The following is a 16,009-nucleotide window of genomic DNA, read 5'->3' on the forward strand; positions in this document are numbered from 1 at the left end:
TGCAATGCTAGCATTCCAGCCTCTGCTCTTTAGGGGCAAATTGCGTTCAAATTTAACAAGGGAAGGGGGTTGGGCCGGGATTTTCTTGATGCATTACAGAAAATAAATGAACAATACCAGATGTACACAAAATGGAAGATTAAAATGTCGCCACAGCAAAAAAAGATGACACATTGTGACCTACTGTCTTCCAGGACATTGGCGAGAATGCAGGAGTGCCATCAAATCGTGTTTCCTGGACAAAAACCTCAAATAAGGAAGGGACATCTTGAGCCCATTGATGTGTCCGTGGCTTCCCGAGGGTCCAACAAGAAGGTGACCAGCCCTTAAATTTCCCACTGAATGTTTTAAGAATGCATTTCAGTGTTTCCTCGCCATATCACCATTCCACTTTTGCATCCCCGATGCATCGTAGATTTTTTTTTTTTGTCCGTTAGTTCTGTGGCTTTTTATGTACCTTGCAGTATTTTGGCATCACTTTAAGAGTGCCAATTCACTCAAACCACTTAGAGAACCTTTTTCTGATTGGAGAAATCTTGAATAAATGGTTTTGGATCAGTGTTTCTCAACTAATGGGTCAGGACCCGAAATTGGGTCGCGGACCTGAGTTTAGTGGCTTGCTGGCCTTTGCCTGGCAAAATAATGCTGATAAAGAGGGTTATTTAAACTCCTTAATATTAGATTGTAATATTGCCCTTCTTGATTCCTCCTACCTGTTCAGTCAGTCTGTGCGTTTGAGAGGGACCACATCTCATTTTATTGTGATTTTGTTGATTTTATTTCCCTTTTCTGCCCATAAAAATGGGTACCAAGAAATAAAGAAAACAAAGTAAGGGAAAAGAAACAAGGCAAACAGTGACAAGAACAGCCGAGTCAAAGAATAAACAATGCAAAATAGGAAAATGGTGTGCGGGTGTCTGCCAAATGGTTTAAAATTTTGATATTCTTAGCTTTTTATAAAGATGTTATTTTTATTACCGTATTTTCCGCACTATAAGGCGCACCTAAAAGCCTTTATTTTTTTTCAAAAGCTGACCATGCGCCTTATAATACAGTGCGCCTTATTTATGGATCAATTTTAAAATTGCAAAGTTTTCCAACTAACTTGCAGCCGCCGACTAGATTTTCCCCTGAACGCCAAGTAGTACGCGGTGTATGCTGGGATGTATTTACCGGCGTTTCATTGGCTAACCAATGTGTCAATCATCATTTGAATCGATCACTATTGGCTAAAGTTATTCGGAGGTCAAGGGGCGGATCCTTTTTATCATTTACAGGCTGGCATTGGCTTGAACGGCAAACAAAGCCTGCAATTGGCCGAAAAAGATGTGTCAATCATCAGTTGAATCGATCACTATTGGCTAAAGTTATTCGGAGGTCAAGGGGCGGATCCTTTTTATCATTTACAGGCTGGCATTGGCTTGAACGGCAAACAAAGCCTGCAATTGGCCAAAAAAGATGTGTCAATCATCAGTTGAATCGATCACTATTGGCTAAAGTTATTCGGAGGTCAAGGGGCGGATCCTTTTTAATCATTTATAGGCTGGCATTGGCTTGAACAGCAAACAAAGCCTGCAATTGGCCGAAAAAGATGTGTCAATCATCATTTGAATCTATCACTATTGGCTAAAGTTATTCGGAGGTCAAGGGGCGGATCCTTTTTATCATTTACAGGCTGGCATTGGCTTAAACGGCGAAACAAAGCCGTTATTGGCCGAAAAAGATGAACGTGTATAGCATGTGGCTGACGGCATAGAGAAAGCATTTTTTTCTGTTCTGTATTTGAAAATATTTTATTCTCCTGGATTTACTACCCTCACGGATATAAGAGGACATTGGCTGCACATTATTATGAACACAACGACTTCGGTGAGCTACTCCGGGTTTTATATTGTCTTGTTTCAGACTGTACTCGATGTTTCTGTGATAAGCGGTGCAGATAATGGATGGAATGGAGTGTCTATTTTTAAATTAAACTCAATTCCAAGTGTTTATTGTCATATGCACAGTAAAGTTGCGAGCGAAAAAGAAAATAGATACTAAGGAATGGTTGGCATTTCTTGAATCCCAAGACTTTAACCTTCCGAATGATGGAACGATGCATTTGAGTGACATCGTACGGACACCGCATCCGCACGTGTTCTCTACAAGCTTTGGGAATGTTAAGGGGTAATAAGTTTTAGGTGGTCTTTTATAAGTGATGTAGGCTTATATGCGAGTATACGGTACTAAGAGTCCTTTTTGTTTTGCTGGTAATTTTGTTTTTTGAATAAACGGTTAATATATTTTACTATCTCTGCATTAAACTGCACAATCCTTTCATTGGCTAAATTTGAGAAGTAAAAATTTTGTCTTGATTTGGGTCGCAGCTTTTCATTTTGAATCCTTTTTCCATTCTTTTTCCAACCAATCCAATCAGGGAAGCAAGCATGAGCGACGAAATTAAGTCAATAGTCTTCGTTTCAGACGATTACTTTGGACATTAAGTAAAGGATGAGTTTGCTCCAGTCGCCCACTAAAATCAACAAAGTACCATTGCTTGTTTGCTTTCACTGCAAAAGTGTAAGTCCATTGCTGCATTCCATTTGTTTACTAGGTTTGCTGTACGTGGCTAGCCATAAGCATGTACTAACACTACATATGGATGGATTCGACTTTCCATCCACTATATGTATATGGCATTAAATAAAACTGAAACGTCACCGAAAAAACAAACAGAACACATATGGCTTTTTTGACTATTGAGTTTGAGATTGCATGGATTTCTCGTCTCTCTACGAATCCTATTGTGCTTTGTAGCATAAAAATATCCCAGTTGAGGAAAACTACACATATGCAGTAATGCGCACGAGTAAACTGATTCCTTGTGTTGTGCATGGTACATATTTACGTATTATGCTTCCCACTTAGCGGGTTTTCACTTTATACAAGTGAAAATAGAGGGAATACTGTATTTTTTGTCAGTGCTTTAAAAAAAAAAATCACTAAACAGAACACAATCGATAACCAACCTTATTTTACATTTATATGACAAACCAAACATAGCCAAGATGACCTTTGTTTATTTTTTAAGAAAGTCAAACGTATGTTTTACAATGTTTATGACACGATTTAAAAACGTTAAAAATAATTTGACCTGATTTATTAACTAGGGATGTTCATTTGTAAGGTTGTATTCTTTACATTTTTGAAAATAAATGGATATGATAAAAAAAATCATTTAATAATAATAATAATAATAATTTCCTTTGTATTGTCATTCTTTGTAACAATGTACACAGAACGAAATGTCGATACACCTGACCCGTTGTAGCGAGTCGGTGCAGCCGCAGCCAGAGGGCGCCGCCATTATACCAATTAGGTATGTCTCGGTCGAGGCGCGAACCAGTGACCTCCTAGTCTCAAAGCCGGCACACTACCATCTAGGCTACATGAATCAATTTGTTCACCAACAATTCAAATGATCTTTTCATTTTTTTTATTAACTGCAAAATAATTGTCAGGTCACATTTATTTGCATTGCCCTTATTCACAAAATGTATCAAAGGACTGGCCACAACTTCACCATCCCCTGATCTTAAACCAACATGCGAGTAAGGCAAAACTAAAAAATCTCCAGTATAAGTATAATAAACTCCAGGAAGGGGACACAAGTGGTAACCCCCCTTCCAGCATAATATTTGTTGTATATTGGACATTTTTTTACTGAGAAAAACACTAACGAAAAGGAGATAAATTATCTCTGCGTATTGCAACTATAAATATTGTAATTTATAATTGAAGTACAAGTGTTGTTTAAATTATATAATATACTGTTTATTTTTTTCCACTTTAAAAAGTATGCACCTTTTAGGTATTATTCTTATGTTGGTAGGAAATAATTACAGCCTGGCATGATTTAAGTCAGTGCTATTGTTTCTATTTAATTACTTTTTTTGCATGAATTGAATATAGTGCCAAAATGTTAGAAAATAGAGATATGTCTTTTTGAAATAGAAATGACGAGTGAAATAATTAGCCGTAAAGAAAACTATTGCTCATTGAGATTTTAGATTTCTTATTTTCGTTCATGTTTTTGATGAGAAAAACAAACTAAAATGAGTGAAATGATCTCCAACTATTGCAAAGTTTTCTTAATTTGTATATGAAGTACAAGTGATGTTTACATGTTCCATTTCTGTGTACAGTGATTATATTTACTTGAAAGGATGACGAAACGATTTTCTTGATGCATTTTCCTCAATGTGATATTTTCCATGTGTTTCATGTAGGTGACCATAATTAAAAACTTGGAGGTGTACGCCCTCGAGCCCTTCGCCATGGCCACAGCTTTGCAACATCGAGTTCAGGCAAGTTCATTCCTGCAACCCGTTCCCGGGGCCAAAGACAAGGTCCTAGTGCAGATTCAAGGCAACCAGATTCAACACGTCGGACATCTGCTTCTAGGTCGGGAGTTTTGTTTTTATCCTGTTTTCTCATTTATTCTTGTAAGTGTAAGTAAACTTGTTGTCTAATCTATTATTTCAGATCATTACCGAATTCCTCGCAAGTACATCCAAGGTTTGGACAAAGCTCCGAAAGGTGGAAAGAAGAAATAGCATGTTAAGGCTATACCTGATGTAGTGTCTCCATTCGCTTACTCAGCTGTTTTACTGTATGTAAACATTCCTTTGAGCCGTTCGGGAATATACGATCTTCAAAACAACTTTATCTGTATCTTTGGAGCTGCGTTGAGAAGACTTCAATCTCTCAGTCTTATTCCAAAAGTTGAGGCCTTCATGCTTAAATCATGGAAAATATTAGTAGTCCCTGGTGCTTTTCAGAACATCAGTATCCCAATTCCTGTGGACACACTTCCGAAAGATGTTCTTAGGTACCAGAATATTAGCAACGCTTAATATCAATGTTTTTTTTTTTTGTCAGTGTCAAATATGGTCTTCATTTGTCCTGTCTTTCAAGGACGGGATGCGGTGCAAAGGGAGAGATGAAATGAAAGCTAGTTGCGGAAAAGATGTCTCCCTCAACCTCTGCTGTGAGAAAGCGACTTGAGACTAACCTGCAGCGCTTCCTGCTTATTTAGTGCAGCGTGTTATCAAGAGTTTTGGGCGCGTTGTTAAAAATGTAATAAGTTACAGTTTTTAGTTACTTTATTTGAAAAGTAGTTCAATTCCCCCTTAGACTACTGACACCAAAAAGTAGGATGTTACCCTGAAAGTAACATCTAATTACAAATTACCGTATATACTCGCATAGATGCTTACCCTCTCAAACTGCTTTAAAATAGCCATATAATAAAAACAATAAAAGAAAACATGTATACCAACATGTGGAAACCGTGTACCCTTCATATTTCTTGGTTCGTACAATCTTGAGAGCTTGCAAACGCAATTTTCGCGCGACACTCCGTATCAATCTTGCCTCCGGGCTTCAAACCACATGAAAATCTCCTTCTCCAATTGTGGGTACTGTCCAAGACATTATCTTTTTTTTCCTCCAGCCAAAATTGCAAAATTGATTTTATAAATAAAAGGACCAAAATTGAGTACACTTTTACCACAAATTCTGTGCTCACGTCCCATTGATTTCCCGGTAGTTTGTTCCTTTTATAATCCACGTCATCCACCTCACATGCTGCCTTCTATTTGCTACTGGTGACACAGAACCAAACATAGACATATAAGCTGACTTGACTTCCTGATCTCAGTATTTTATTTATAGATGTAAATTTAACAAAAATGCGAGTATATACAGTAGGGAGAATATCTACATGAGGAAAATTTCAGCAACCTCATACTATGCTTGAGACATTGCCAATATTACTTTATTCAGTTTTTTTTGTAGGTAAATATGAACACCCTTCAATGATTGCCTCTAATGGATCGAGGGATGTACAGTTGGTGCTGAAAATGTTTGGACGGACACATAATTTTCACAAGTTGGGCTCTACATACAACCACATTAAACTTGAAATGAAATATCTTGACCAGATTTGAAATTCAGACTGCAATGTTTATTAATTCAAGTGGTTAAACAAAACCATCAGACTGAAAATGAAGGAATTGTTTGTATATATTCTTTCGAAACAGCTCACATTTTAGCAGCTCAAAGGATTTGGACAATGAAGCGTAATCCAAACAAAATAGTTTGTTGTCAATATTTTGTTGCAAACCTTTTTGAGGCAATCTGTTCCTGAAGTCTGGATTCTATTAACAACAAGAAATGCTCAGTTTTCTCCTCCTTGATGCTCTGCCAGGCTTTTACAGAAGCAGCCTTAAATTGTTGCTTGATTGTGAGTCTTGGCCTTAAGCTTCGACTTGAGCAAATGAAATGTATGTTCAATTGGGTTGAGATCTGGAGATTGACTTGGACATTGCAGAATATTTCACTTATTTGCCCTAATAAACTCCTGGGTTGCTTTTGCTGTATGCTTTGGGTCATGTTCATTTGCACTGTGAAGCACGCGCAATAAGTGAAAATCCGCGAGGTAGCGGCGCACCTCCAGAAAGAAAGAAAAGATATATTATATATTATATATATATATATATATTTTTTTTACGTAAAAACATTTTGACCTTCAATTTGAATACAGTTAAGAGCTCTAAGCCACATCCACCATAGCTACGTTATCAATGTGTCACACGCGGGACAAATAGAGCGGCCGAAACAACAGGATGACAAGGGATCATTTTCTGAGCATAAGACCTTACAATGTTTTCCATGCCATATAAGGTCTCTTAGTGGGCCTTCAGGGTCTAATTGGTTACCGCTGGAAAGCTAAACTTGCATTATTAAAAAAATATAATATTTTAAAATATGTATAAATTCAAAGTGAATCAAAATACTTTGTAGAATTCTCATGATATAAAAGATGGCTAACACAATGGTGTGCATGGTTGCAGGCTTTTTTTGTCCTCTCACTCGCTTTATTAATTGGTTGATTGGTCAATAAGCGTGTTTTGTCTCTGCTTTGTGGGGGACCTGACACGGTGATGTGGGAATTCCGGCTCTTTAGGCTCCCAAAAAGCTCTTCTGATCTATTTGTTTTATATTGATATATTGAATGTAAATGGTCTGCACCTAGATATCGCCTTTCAAGTCACTAAATACCTCCCCAAAGCGCTTTACAAAGTGCTTCACACATACCCATTTTCACACACACATACCCACCTCCAAAAAGAAATAAAATATATATATATATATATATATATATATATATATATATATATATACCAGCTCAGTAGCCTAGATGGTAAGGCGCCCGCTTTGAGACTGGGAGGTCGGTGGTTCGCGCCCCGGCCTAGTCATTCCTAAGACTTAAAAAGTGGTCGGCGGCGCCCTCTGTTGGCTGCGGCTGCATCGGCTCGCTACAACGGGTCAGGTGCAATCGACATTTCGTTCTGTGTACATTGTTACACAGAATGACAATACAAGGAAATTATTATTATTATTATTATTATATATATATATTTATATAATTTATTTTTTATTTACCGTAAATTCCAGACTATAAGCAGCTACTTTTTTCCCAAATCTTCAACCCCGCGGCTTATTCAGAGATGCGGCCAATTTATGTAATTTTTCTAACGGGCCGTCAGAGGCGCTCGAGTATGAGAGGTAAGATTTAGACCGGTGAAATATACGCGCCGAGGAAGATCACATCTTATGAGCGTATACATACATTCATTTGGACAGGTAACTTAAAATTAGTTTTACCTGGTTATATCAGTATCAGAAATTATTTTCCCCCCATTTTATTAACACTCCACTTATTGAAACATGAATATTTTGTTTTTTTGTTTGTACATGATTCAATTGTTTGTTTGTTTGTACATGATTCAAATTGAATCTTTTCTTCCGGCGCCGTCACGAATAGCAGCCACTCCAGCAGCTCCCGTGTTATTTTCGATTGTTCTCGATTGTTCTCAGCTCAGGGATGCTGCTGGAAATGTGAATTTCCCTTCGGGGATGAACAAAGTATCTATCTATCTATCTATCTATCTATACCCACATCGTGCAATTTGCACAATCTAAGGCTCATGACACAGCTTCCAGGTCTAGAGAAAACGAACATGTTGCTGGGGCTGTATTGTAGTAAAGGAGGGTGGGAAGACGTCATCTTGACAAAATTTCCTTCCGAAATTGTAATAGACAACTTAGACAACCAATATGGATGAGGCGGGTGGTCTGCCGTGGGGGGGTTATTGTTCTATCATCTTTATTCATTATCCATCATCCGTTATCGGTCAGTTCATAATACGCTACAAAGTCTAACTCCAAAGTAGGCAGTTCTTAAACCACAGCCGATATGCCTAGAATCTTGACTCTTACGATCGCGGCTTTCGTTTCTTTAACTGACTGATTAGCGGGTGTGCGAGCGTCTTTTTAGTAGCGTGAGGCTACCTCCCGAAGTCACGGTTTAAGATGAAAGTTATATTATTATTATTAAAGCTTTAAAAACTCTCGATGTACCGTCTTTCTTTGTAAATATGTGTAATATGTATTTGCAACTGTATATATTTGTAATGTATTCATTTGTATTTATTCGAGACACTTATTCTGCACAAGCAGATTAAAAAAGAGGCGCGGAGCAAACGCTGATCTGGACCGTAAAAGTGACTTTTTTAGACACGGCAATGGATAAATATTTTTCCCACCCTTACCTTTGGAAATATACACTTTTTTCCTTGGATTACTATCAACAGGCACCCAGAATCTGCAGGTCTGCAACAAATTTTAAGTACCTATATCATTTTGCGTTCAATTTGGCGGCTGTGATTTTTGAACTGTGTGCTTCAATGAAGGAGTTTCAATCGCGGGACTTGAAATTTGGCTTGGATTAATCTCGAGTTTGTTTGGTGTGGGTTCATGTGGCTAATATGCAGGTGCGGCTTGTGTATGGACAAAATCAGTTTTCCCCCTAAAATGTAATGGGTGTGGCTTATAATCAGGTGCGCTCTATAGTCCGGAACTGGAGGCCATCCCAGCCATCTCCGGGCAGGGGACATCCTGAACTGGTTGCCAGCCAATCGCAGCAGCAGATCACATTAGTTATCGCAGCTAGCTGCGTTCTTCATCGACGCACGAGCCGAGTGATTCACCGCTAAGGGTCGTACAGCTGGGCGATTTTACGTCCGCTCGGGACGATCGTAGACAAATTCACGATAGGGTTTTTACTTGCGGCGCACCGTGGGGGGTCGTTCCCACGAGCGAGCCCCTTACCCGCGGCGCTGGTACTTTCGGGCACGATACGCGCGACACTGCGACAGGTCGGGCGCTGTTGTGGCAAATACACTTGCAAATGTAGAATAGACTTGCTTACATGTAGAAATGTAGAATAGACTTGCTTACAGGTAGAAATGTAGTAATTTGGAAGGACTGCTTACGGGTGTGGGAAACGGCTGTGGGAAAAGGCTGGGTAGACATCCTTGAAGATACTCTTGGCAGACATTAAGTTTCCTTGAAGATAGCGTGCAAGGGACGGGACGCTCTGTACTTGATACTTGATACAGGACCGCCTTTTGGGGTGTACTCAATCGAAGCCTAATCGTCACTACCAGCTTTAAATACATTGTCATTTTCCCTGCTCTGTGAGATCTTTATTGACGCATCAATAAAGTGACATATCCCTCCGTAACGAGGCTGGCTCTCTGTCTATTTCTTTTATCCACTTATGAGAAGACTTTCTCTCGATTATCGGACCTCCAATTTCTACAACATTTGGCGCCGCAACGTGGATTGGCACTAATTAAATAAACAGAAAAGGGAAAAGACTTCTCAGTGGAACGGTCTCGAATGAGCGGTTGAGGTAAGGATAGTTTTTTTCTCTCCTTGTTTCAATTTGCTTGTCGAGATTCGTGGGGGGACGGGAGCCTGTGGCGTCGGAGCTAAATTATGAAAATGCGTGCACGTGGGATTTTCCGTCTATAGTCAGGCCCAAGTTCGGACGGATGAGATATATAGACTGAGTTGAGATTTTTATGTCCGACGGGAGTTCTGAGCTCAAAGAATCCTGTCTGTTTTGGGACATGGGCTGCTTGAAAACCTGGATAAAATGGTGCAGCGGCGTCGGTATTTGTATATTTATGATTGTCTTGAGATCTGTGTAAAGCTGTGATAAGACGTCGTCATTTGCTAAAGTGACAGTTCGAGAGTGGACGATCTATGTATGGTTAATACGGGGCATGTTTTATGTGTTTCCCTAGTCGATTGATGATTTGGGAGGGAAATGTAACCTTGCACTTAAGAAAAAGTGTGGTGCATGGAACCTCGCCATTTTCTACAATCTGAAAGGTTATACCGACGTTAGAAAAATGAGCAGTAATCAGATGTTGTATTATTAAGATATATTCGCATAGAAACAAGCGATACAAAGAATGTGTGAGAATTGCTGACATGTTTTCAGTCTGGGAGACGTCTCATTCGGAAATGTTGGTGTGTGTGCCAGCTGGCGTTAATTGTGCGTGTCTCTCTGTATGTGGATGTGTGCGCGGGTGATTTATACTTAACTGTTTTTTGTTTTGTTTGGCGTTGGGAGAGGAGTTAAAGAAGCATGGATGAATGATGGAGTGACTGCTTATTCTACATTTTACGGTCTTGTATGTGCGTTAGAGTGTCTTGCTTTTTGTGGGTTGTTCTCGCAACCAAAGCTCACCCCCACCCCACTCTCCGTCTTTCCCCCGTCTTTCGCTCTGTGTGAGTTGAGCTCAACCGTGTATATTCCCGCCCCACCCCCGTCTTTCCCCCGTCTTTCGCTCCTTTGCTGTATGGAAAAAAAAAAAAAAAAAAAGTGGAGGGATTAATTAATTCGTCAAGTGCTCCGTTTGCGTGTGGCCTTTTGATTTGTGGGATCTTGTTCCGATAAACGTGATAAGTATAGTTTGGGTAAATTGAGGAAACAATTTGGCAAGCATTTTCAAAAGACAATGAGGGGCAGATTACTCGATCTTGAGGAAGACCATGACAAATTTAAGAATTTAATTGCTTAGGTGATCTCTTCATGGTCATTTAACCTAGACTAAACATCCGAGTTTGTAAACATAACCGATTTAACAGGATTCAGAAGTCAGACGGACTGTTGAAAAGGGCTGAAGATGGCAAAAAACAAACAAAGACGTTCACTCATCCGTTGTCTGCGCCGCTTGTCTACAGCAGGGTCGTGGGGACACTGGAGCACATCCAGGCTGTCCTCAAACAGTGAGCAGGTGGCAATCTGAACTGATTGCAGCCAGTTTCGAGGAGAAAGAGGTAGACAACTGGGCACCAAGGTCAGTGTGGCACTGATAAAGCTCATGGCGCATTCCTACAGCGGATTACGAGTGGAACGTCACGATGGACTGAGCCAGACGGCCAAGGCCGTCGACGAGGCGGTGACAACGAACAACACGAGTCTGCATTGAATCACGCTAGAATCTTGTTGATTGACGTAGTGTTTACAAATCTGAGGAATATTGATACGTTTGGATTGTGAATTATTTTATTTTTGACACAGAAATACTGCTAAAATTGTATTTTGAATCTGCTTTCCAGGAAAACGGTGATGTGTCTCCAGATGCAGGAGCATCAGGAGGATTATTAAGGAGAATAGGTAACAGGGGAATACCTTTGACTTTATATCAGATACAAGTGCACAATTTAAAAATATTATGCAAGGGGGGGTGTGAAATAGCTGAAAAAACAGGGTTACTGATCTCCGTATTTACAGGCCACGGCAGACGGAGAGAATAATAATGGAAAAGAGTAAATGGAATATTAAAATCAACGATGAACAAGATCTTTGTGAGTACTAGGCTCAACTGAGGGGATGCGCTACAGTTAGCGCTGATGAGTTATCGCATGCAAACTCATTGGATCACGCATTTAACACCGCATGAAATGCTAACAGGCAGACCAGCGCCGCATCTAGGAGGTCCCTATAAGGGGCCGCCACTTGAGCAACTACAAACTGAACTGAGAGACTGTATGAGACAATTGACGGCTGTCATCTACCGGCTGGTTAAGAGACAAGAGTCCAAGGTCGAACAACCATTTGAAAAGACGTCCCAGGGGATCTCGTCTACATCAAGGTTACGACGAAAGAGGAACCATCCGAGGCGTGAGGGACCGTACACCGTCGTGAGGGCAACGCTGGCCGCAGTCCAGGTCGAGGGCAGCTCAAAAGGGTACCATCTGAACCACTGTACCACGGCTCACGCTGCCACCGTCAACGAGACCAAGCAAGATCAACAGGGCAGTAACGTTAAGTTAGGAAAACAAGATGTGGGTGACAAAGCTGTGTGTGATAATAAATTGTCTGATATGATTGTTACTAGGAGCAGAGCTCGAGAAATCGCAGCGGCGAATGGAAATTGCGGGTCCGAAAGTGCAACCGGAGATCCAAAGAGCGACGCTGCAGTTGCAGACCATGACGCATCCTAGAGACAGCGGCCCGGTTAAGTGTGACACTACTGTATAACATGCCAAAACGGTTGAGGATTTGGAAAGTACAAGTACATTTTACCTCATGAAGGGCTCACTGGCCCTGAGGTATGGAAGCTCGAAAGTACCAAAATTAAACATATTACAGGAAAAAAGAAAAATGTGAGATATGACGAAAATGTGTAAAATATAATTCTTAGAATATGGTTTCGTAAGAAACATGCACTCGAAATCTTTTAAAGGGACAGTGTGTATACATTGACCCCAAGATGTCTTTGCACTGTGGAGTGCAACCGAAGTAAAAGTGCTGAACAGGATAAATAAGGAGAGTCACAGTGCCCAAAGAAGCACTATTTTCTTCTAATTATTACTCTAGTTTACAGCCACGTAGTCACACCAGCGGTCCCTGTTTTGGATGTTAATTGCTAAAAATACTTTATAAGAAAGCTAATTAAACGATTTAGGTTCACTATCAAGACATTTCTAATAAAAACTCGCAGGAAAAAACCTTAACCGAGAACGAACGTTTTATCCAGAAGCTGTAGCAAAGAAACTCAAACGTTTTGATTGGGTAAGGGTTAGGCACTATAGACGAGACATGCGAATTTTGCTCCATTGCCCGGCGCCTGTGCTAAAAGTAAATAATAATAATAATAATAAAAATACGTAAGTATCTTCAGTTGTAGGGATTTTTAACATTTTCATTTTGGGACAGAGTGGCAGACAAAATGAGCGTCAGCACTCATAGGTGACGGCGGGAGGGAGTCGAATTTTAAGTCACTCAACACTCAAAACGTCACGCAGTGAAAATTAAAATCGCTGAATGAAAGTACCGTAGAAATACTACGACAGTAATACGGTAATAGAGAAATGCCCCTAGAGCAAGGGTGTCAAAGTCATTTGAACTCGGGGGCCACACGATAGAACAAACATTCTGTCGGGGGCCTGACGGGTAGATTCAAGAGAAAGAAATCAAAAGAGAAATAGAAAGAAGAAAAAGAAAAGAGAGGAAAGGAAGAAATGAAGGTAGGGCAAAAGAAGTTAAAAAGAGACACAGTAAGTGAAAGAGACAGAAACAAAGTGGGAGAAAAGGGGTGGAAAAGAGAGAGAGAAAGCGAAAGAAATACAGAACAATGTCTTGGTTCAGCATTTTTCATAATTCAACCTGCAGCCTCTTTGACACCTGTGCCCTAGAGGTATACTAAACAGTATCACAAAACTAACGATTCAATATGGTATTTTAAAACAAAGACATAGTACACTACATCAATTAAAAATAAATAACTACAGAACTAAATACCAAGTTAAGTGCAAAAAGGGCATGAGCTGGCTCTCTTCAATAAATTGAGAAAAAAGCAGTTTTGTCCAATGAAAAAGACTGACTTAACCAATTACCAACAGCAATGACGTAATCTCGAAGCGACGAGATCTCATTAGCTAAGATCGGCGTGCAGAAAAATAAAATCTCATACAGCAATACAGAGTAACGATGAAGCTTGCAATGCGTTGATCTTTGTTAACGAGGAATTAAATGATAATGACAATTTAAAGGAAAAGTTTGCGTCCCCAGCATGAATGATGCATCTGGGACACAGGTACATGGTGAAATGAAAACACTGAGTGTATAATACAAGATAATTATACAGAATAGTTTAAAAAGAAAGAATGTTTAAATAACAAAACTAATCATCTCTCGTTGAATATGCGAATGGCAAAAGGGTAAGAATTTTTAAGACGTGTAGTTATGCTCCTAATAAAGCAAGGGCGAGTAAAACAAAGAAGACGACTGGAAACCGTCCATAATTTCAGTGTCCATCTTTTCGTTGGTTATAAATGGACAAATTCAAAAGAGGCGTAATACATAAAAAGATTGTTTCCTTAGTTTTTCTCATATTCAATAATAGATTACTAGTGGTATGAATGATTTCGAATTATCAAAAATTAAAAGAAGTTAAAAGAAGTTTGAAAATGACGACATATTATCACAGGGAAGAAAATTGGAGACTAGAAATCATTAATAACGTAGCTGAAGCTATTTCAGTCACTGAATGAAATATTTCTTTTAAAAAGAAAAGAAAAAGAAAAACAAAGAGAACTAAGACAATTGCGTAAAAACGAAGATTGTTGCGCGGAATAAAAGATTAAGATAGTAATATAAAATAAATACGAGTCGACAAGATAATTCATAAGTGGCAAGTAGGTATTGCTTTATATCGAATCAACAATAAGAGATTGTGATTACAGAGGGATGAAAAGACAATTAGAAATTTTTGACATTGAGTTCGAGTTGGCAGTTTTTTAGGACAATTGATTCCACACTGAATTTTTTAGAATGAGTGTTACGTTCGACAAATGATTAATAAATGTGAAACAATAGCTGACTTATGGTTTGGTTAAGTTAAAATGAAACAATGTCTATGGAAAAGAGCATTTTTGTTTTAGAAGACAATGAGAAAAAGATTGATCAATCCTGGAAAGGATTAAAGGAATTCAAAATAACGGATTAGTGGATTTAGAGACAACCATACAAGACGATTTTGGTGATTTAGAAATATAACTGCATGGGAAATGAATGGAAATTAATTAAACTAAGATAATTAATGTCTACTAGTACTTAAATTTAGAGAAAAATTTAGAAATTGAATAAACTGGCTAATTTACTAAAACATCTCAGTACGTAAGCACGATGAGACTTAACGAGACTCTAAGTGCCCCTGAATTACACAAAAAAGTTAACCTAGTATATTGTTTTGCTTTAATTCTGAAAGAAAAGAAAAAAGAAACACTAAGACAAACATACAACATAAGTTATTTAAATAAGGATAAATAGTCCGTTCCGAAAGAAAAGGAAAAAGATACACTAAGACAAACATACAACATAAGTTATTTAAATAAGGATAATTTGCTGAAAATTGGGTATGAAAAACTTGCGACAAAAGTATGAGAAACAACACATTAGGTAGTGTTTTTGGAGTTCCCCAGGGTCTTGAAAAGTACTATATAAATCCAGACCATTTATGATGGAATGGAATATGCCTTTACGGACATAGTTACAAAAAGGGTTCACATATTGTAACTGACAATTAAATTTGGCATGACACTCCATCTTCAGAGTTAGGTAAAGGAACGGAAAAGATAAGGTTATAGTTATAATTACAATATACAAATACCCACTTTAGCATGTTATATAGAGTAACTAAATAGTGCTACGCAGAATACATATTGCAGTAAGATTCGGTAATGTCCAATGTAGGTGGTGTTGTTTAATGTACGTATTTTTGCGAGTTGAAACCCATATCCATAGGATAGAAAGTAATCCAAGTGTTGCAAGGCACTGATAAAGAAGCAAAAATAAATAAACAAATAAATAAATCACAAAAGTAGCGAAAATAACACGAGAGCTGCTGGAGTGGCTGCCATTCGTGACGTCAGAATTAAACCTCTAGGGTTTAATCATGCCATTCATGTGCAGTAAACCAAAGGAGAACAAGAAATGGGATGGTAAAGTATTACGATAATGTAAATCCTACTACAGAAATTCTATGAAATTACTAGAAAACGGAATATAGAGCTTGAAAACGGGACATAGTATATG

General features: G+C 38.8%; 1 protein-coding gene across 4 annotated transcripts in view; it reads left to right on the forward strand.

Annotated features, from left to right (window-relative positions):
- eif2d (eukaryotic translation initiation factor 2D) overlaps positions 1 to 6,425 on the forward strand; it is a 28,568-nt gene extending 22,143 nt beyond the window's left edge. For 3 of the 4 annotated variants that reach the window (XM_088332496.1, XM_088332497.1, XM_088332498.1), the window contains 3 exons: positions 195 to 315; positions 4,272 to 4,446; positions 4,528 to 6,425. In XM_088332496.1, the coding sequence (XP_088188622.1) occupies positions 195 to 315; positions 4,272 to 4,446; positions 4,528 to 4,598 (367 nt within the window). In that variant the 3' untranslated portion in view covers positions 4,599 to 6,425. The remainder of the gene's footprint in view (positions 1 to 194; positions 316 to 4,271; positions 4,447 to 4,527) is intronic. The other variant, XR_015850092.1, reaches the window with a different exon arrangement.
- The last annotated feature ends 9,584 nt before the right edge of the window (positions 6,426 to 16,009 follow it).

This window comes from Urocampus carinirostris, chromosome 3 (genome assembly GCF_059441175.1).
Source record: "Urocampus carinirostris isolate Australia breed hairy pipefish chromosome 3, RoL_Ucar_1.0, whole genome shotgun sequence".
In the NCBI taxonomy this organism is placed as follows: Eukaryota; Metazoa; Chordata; class Actinopteri; order Syngnathiformes; family Syngnathidae; genus Urocampus; species Urocampus carinirostris.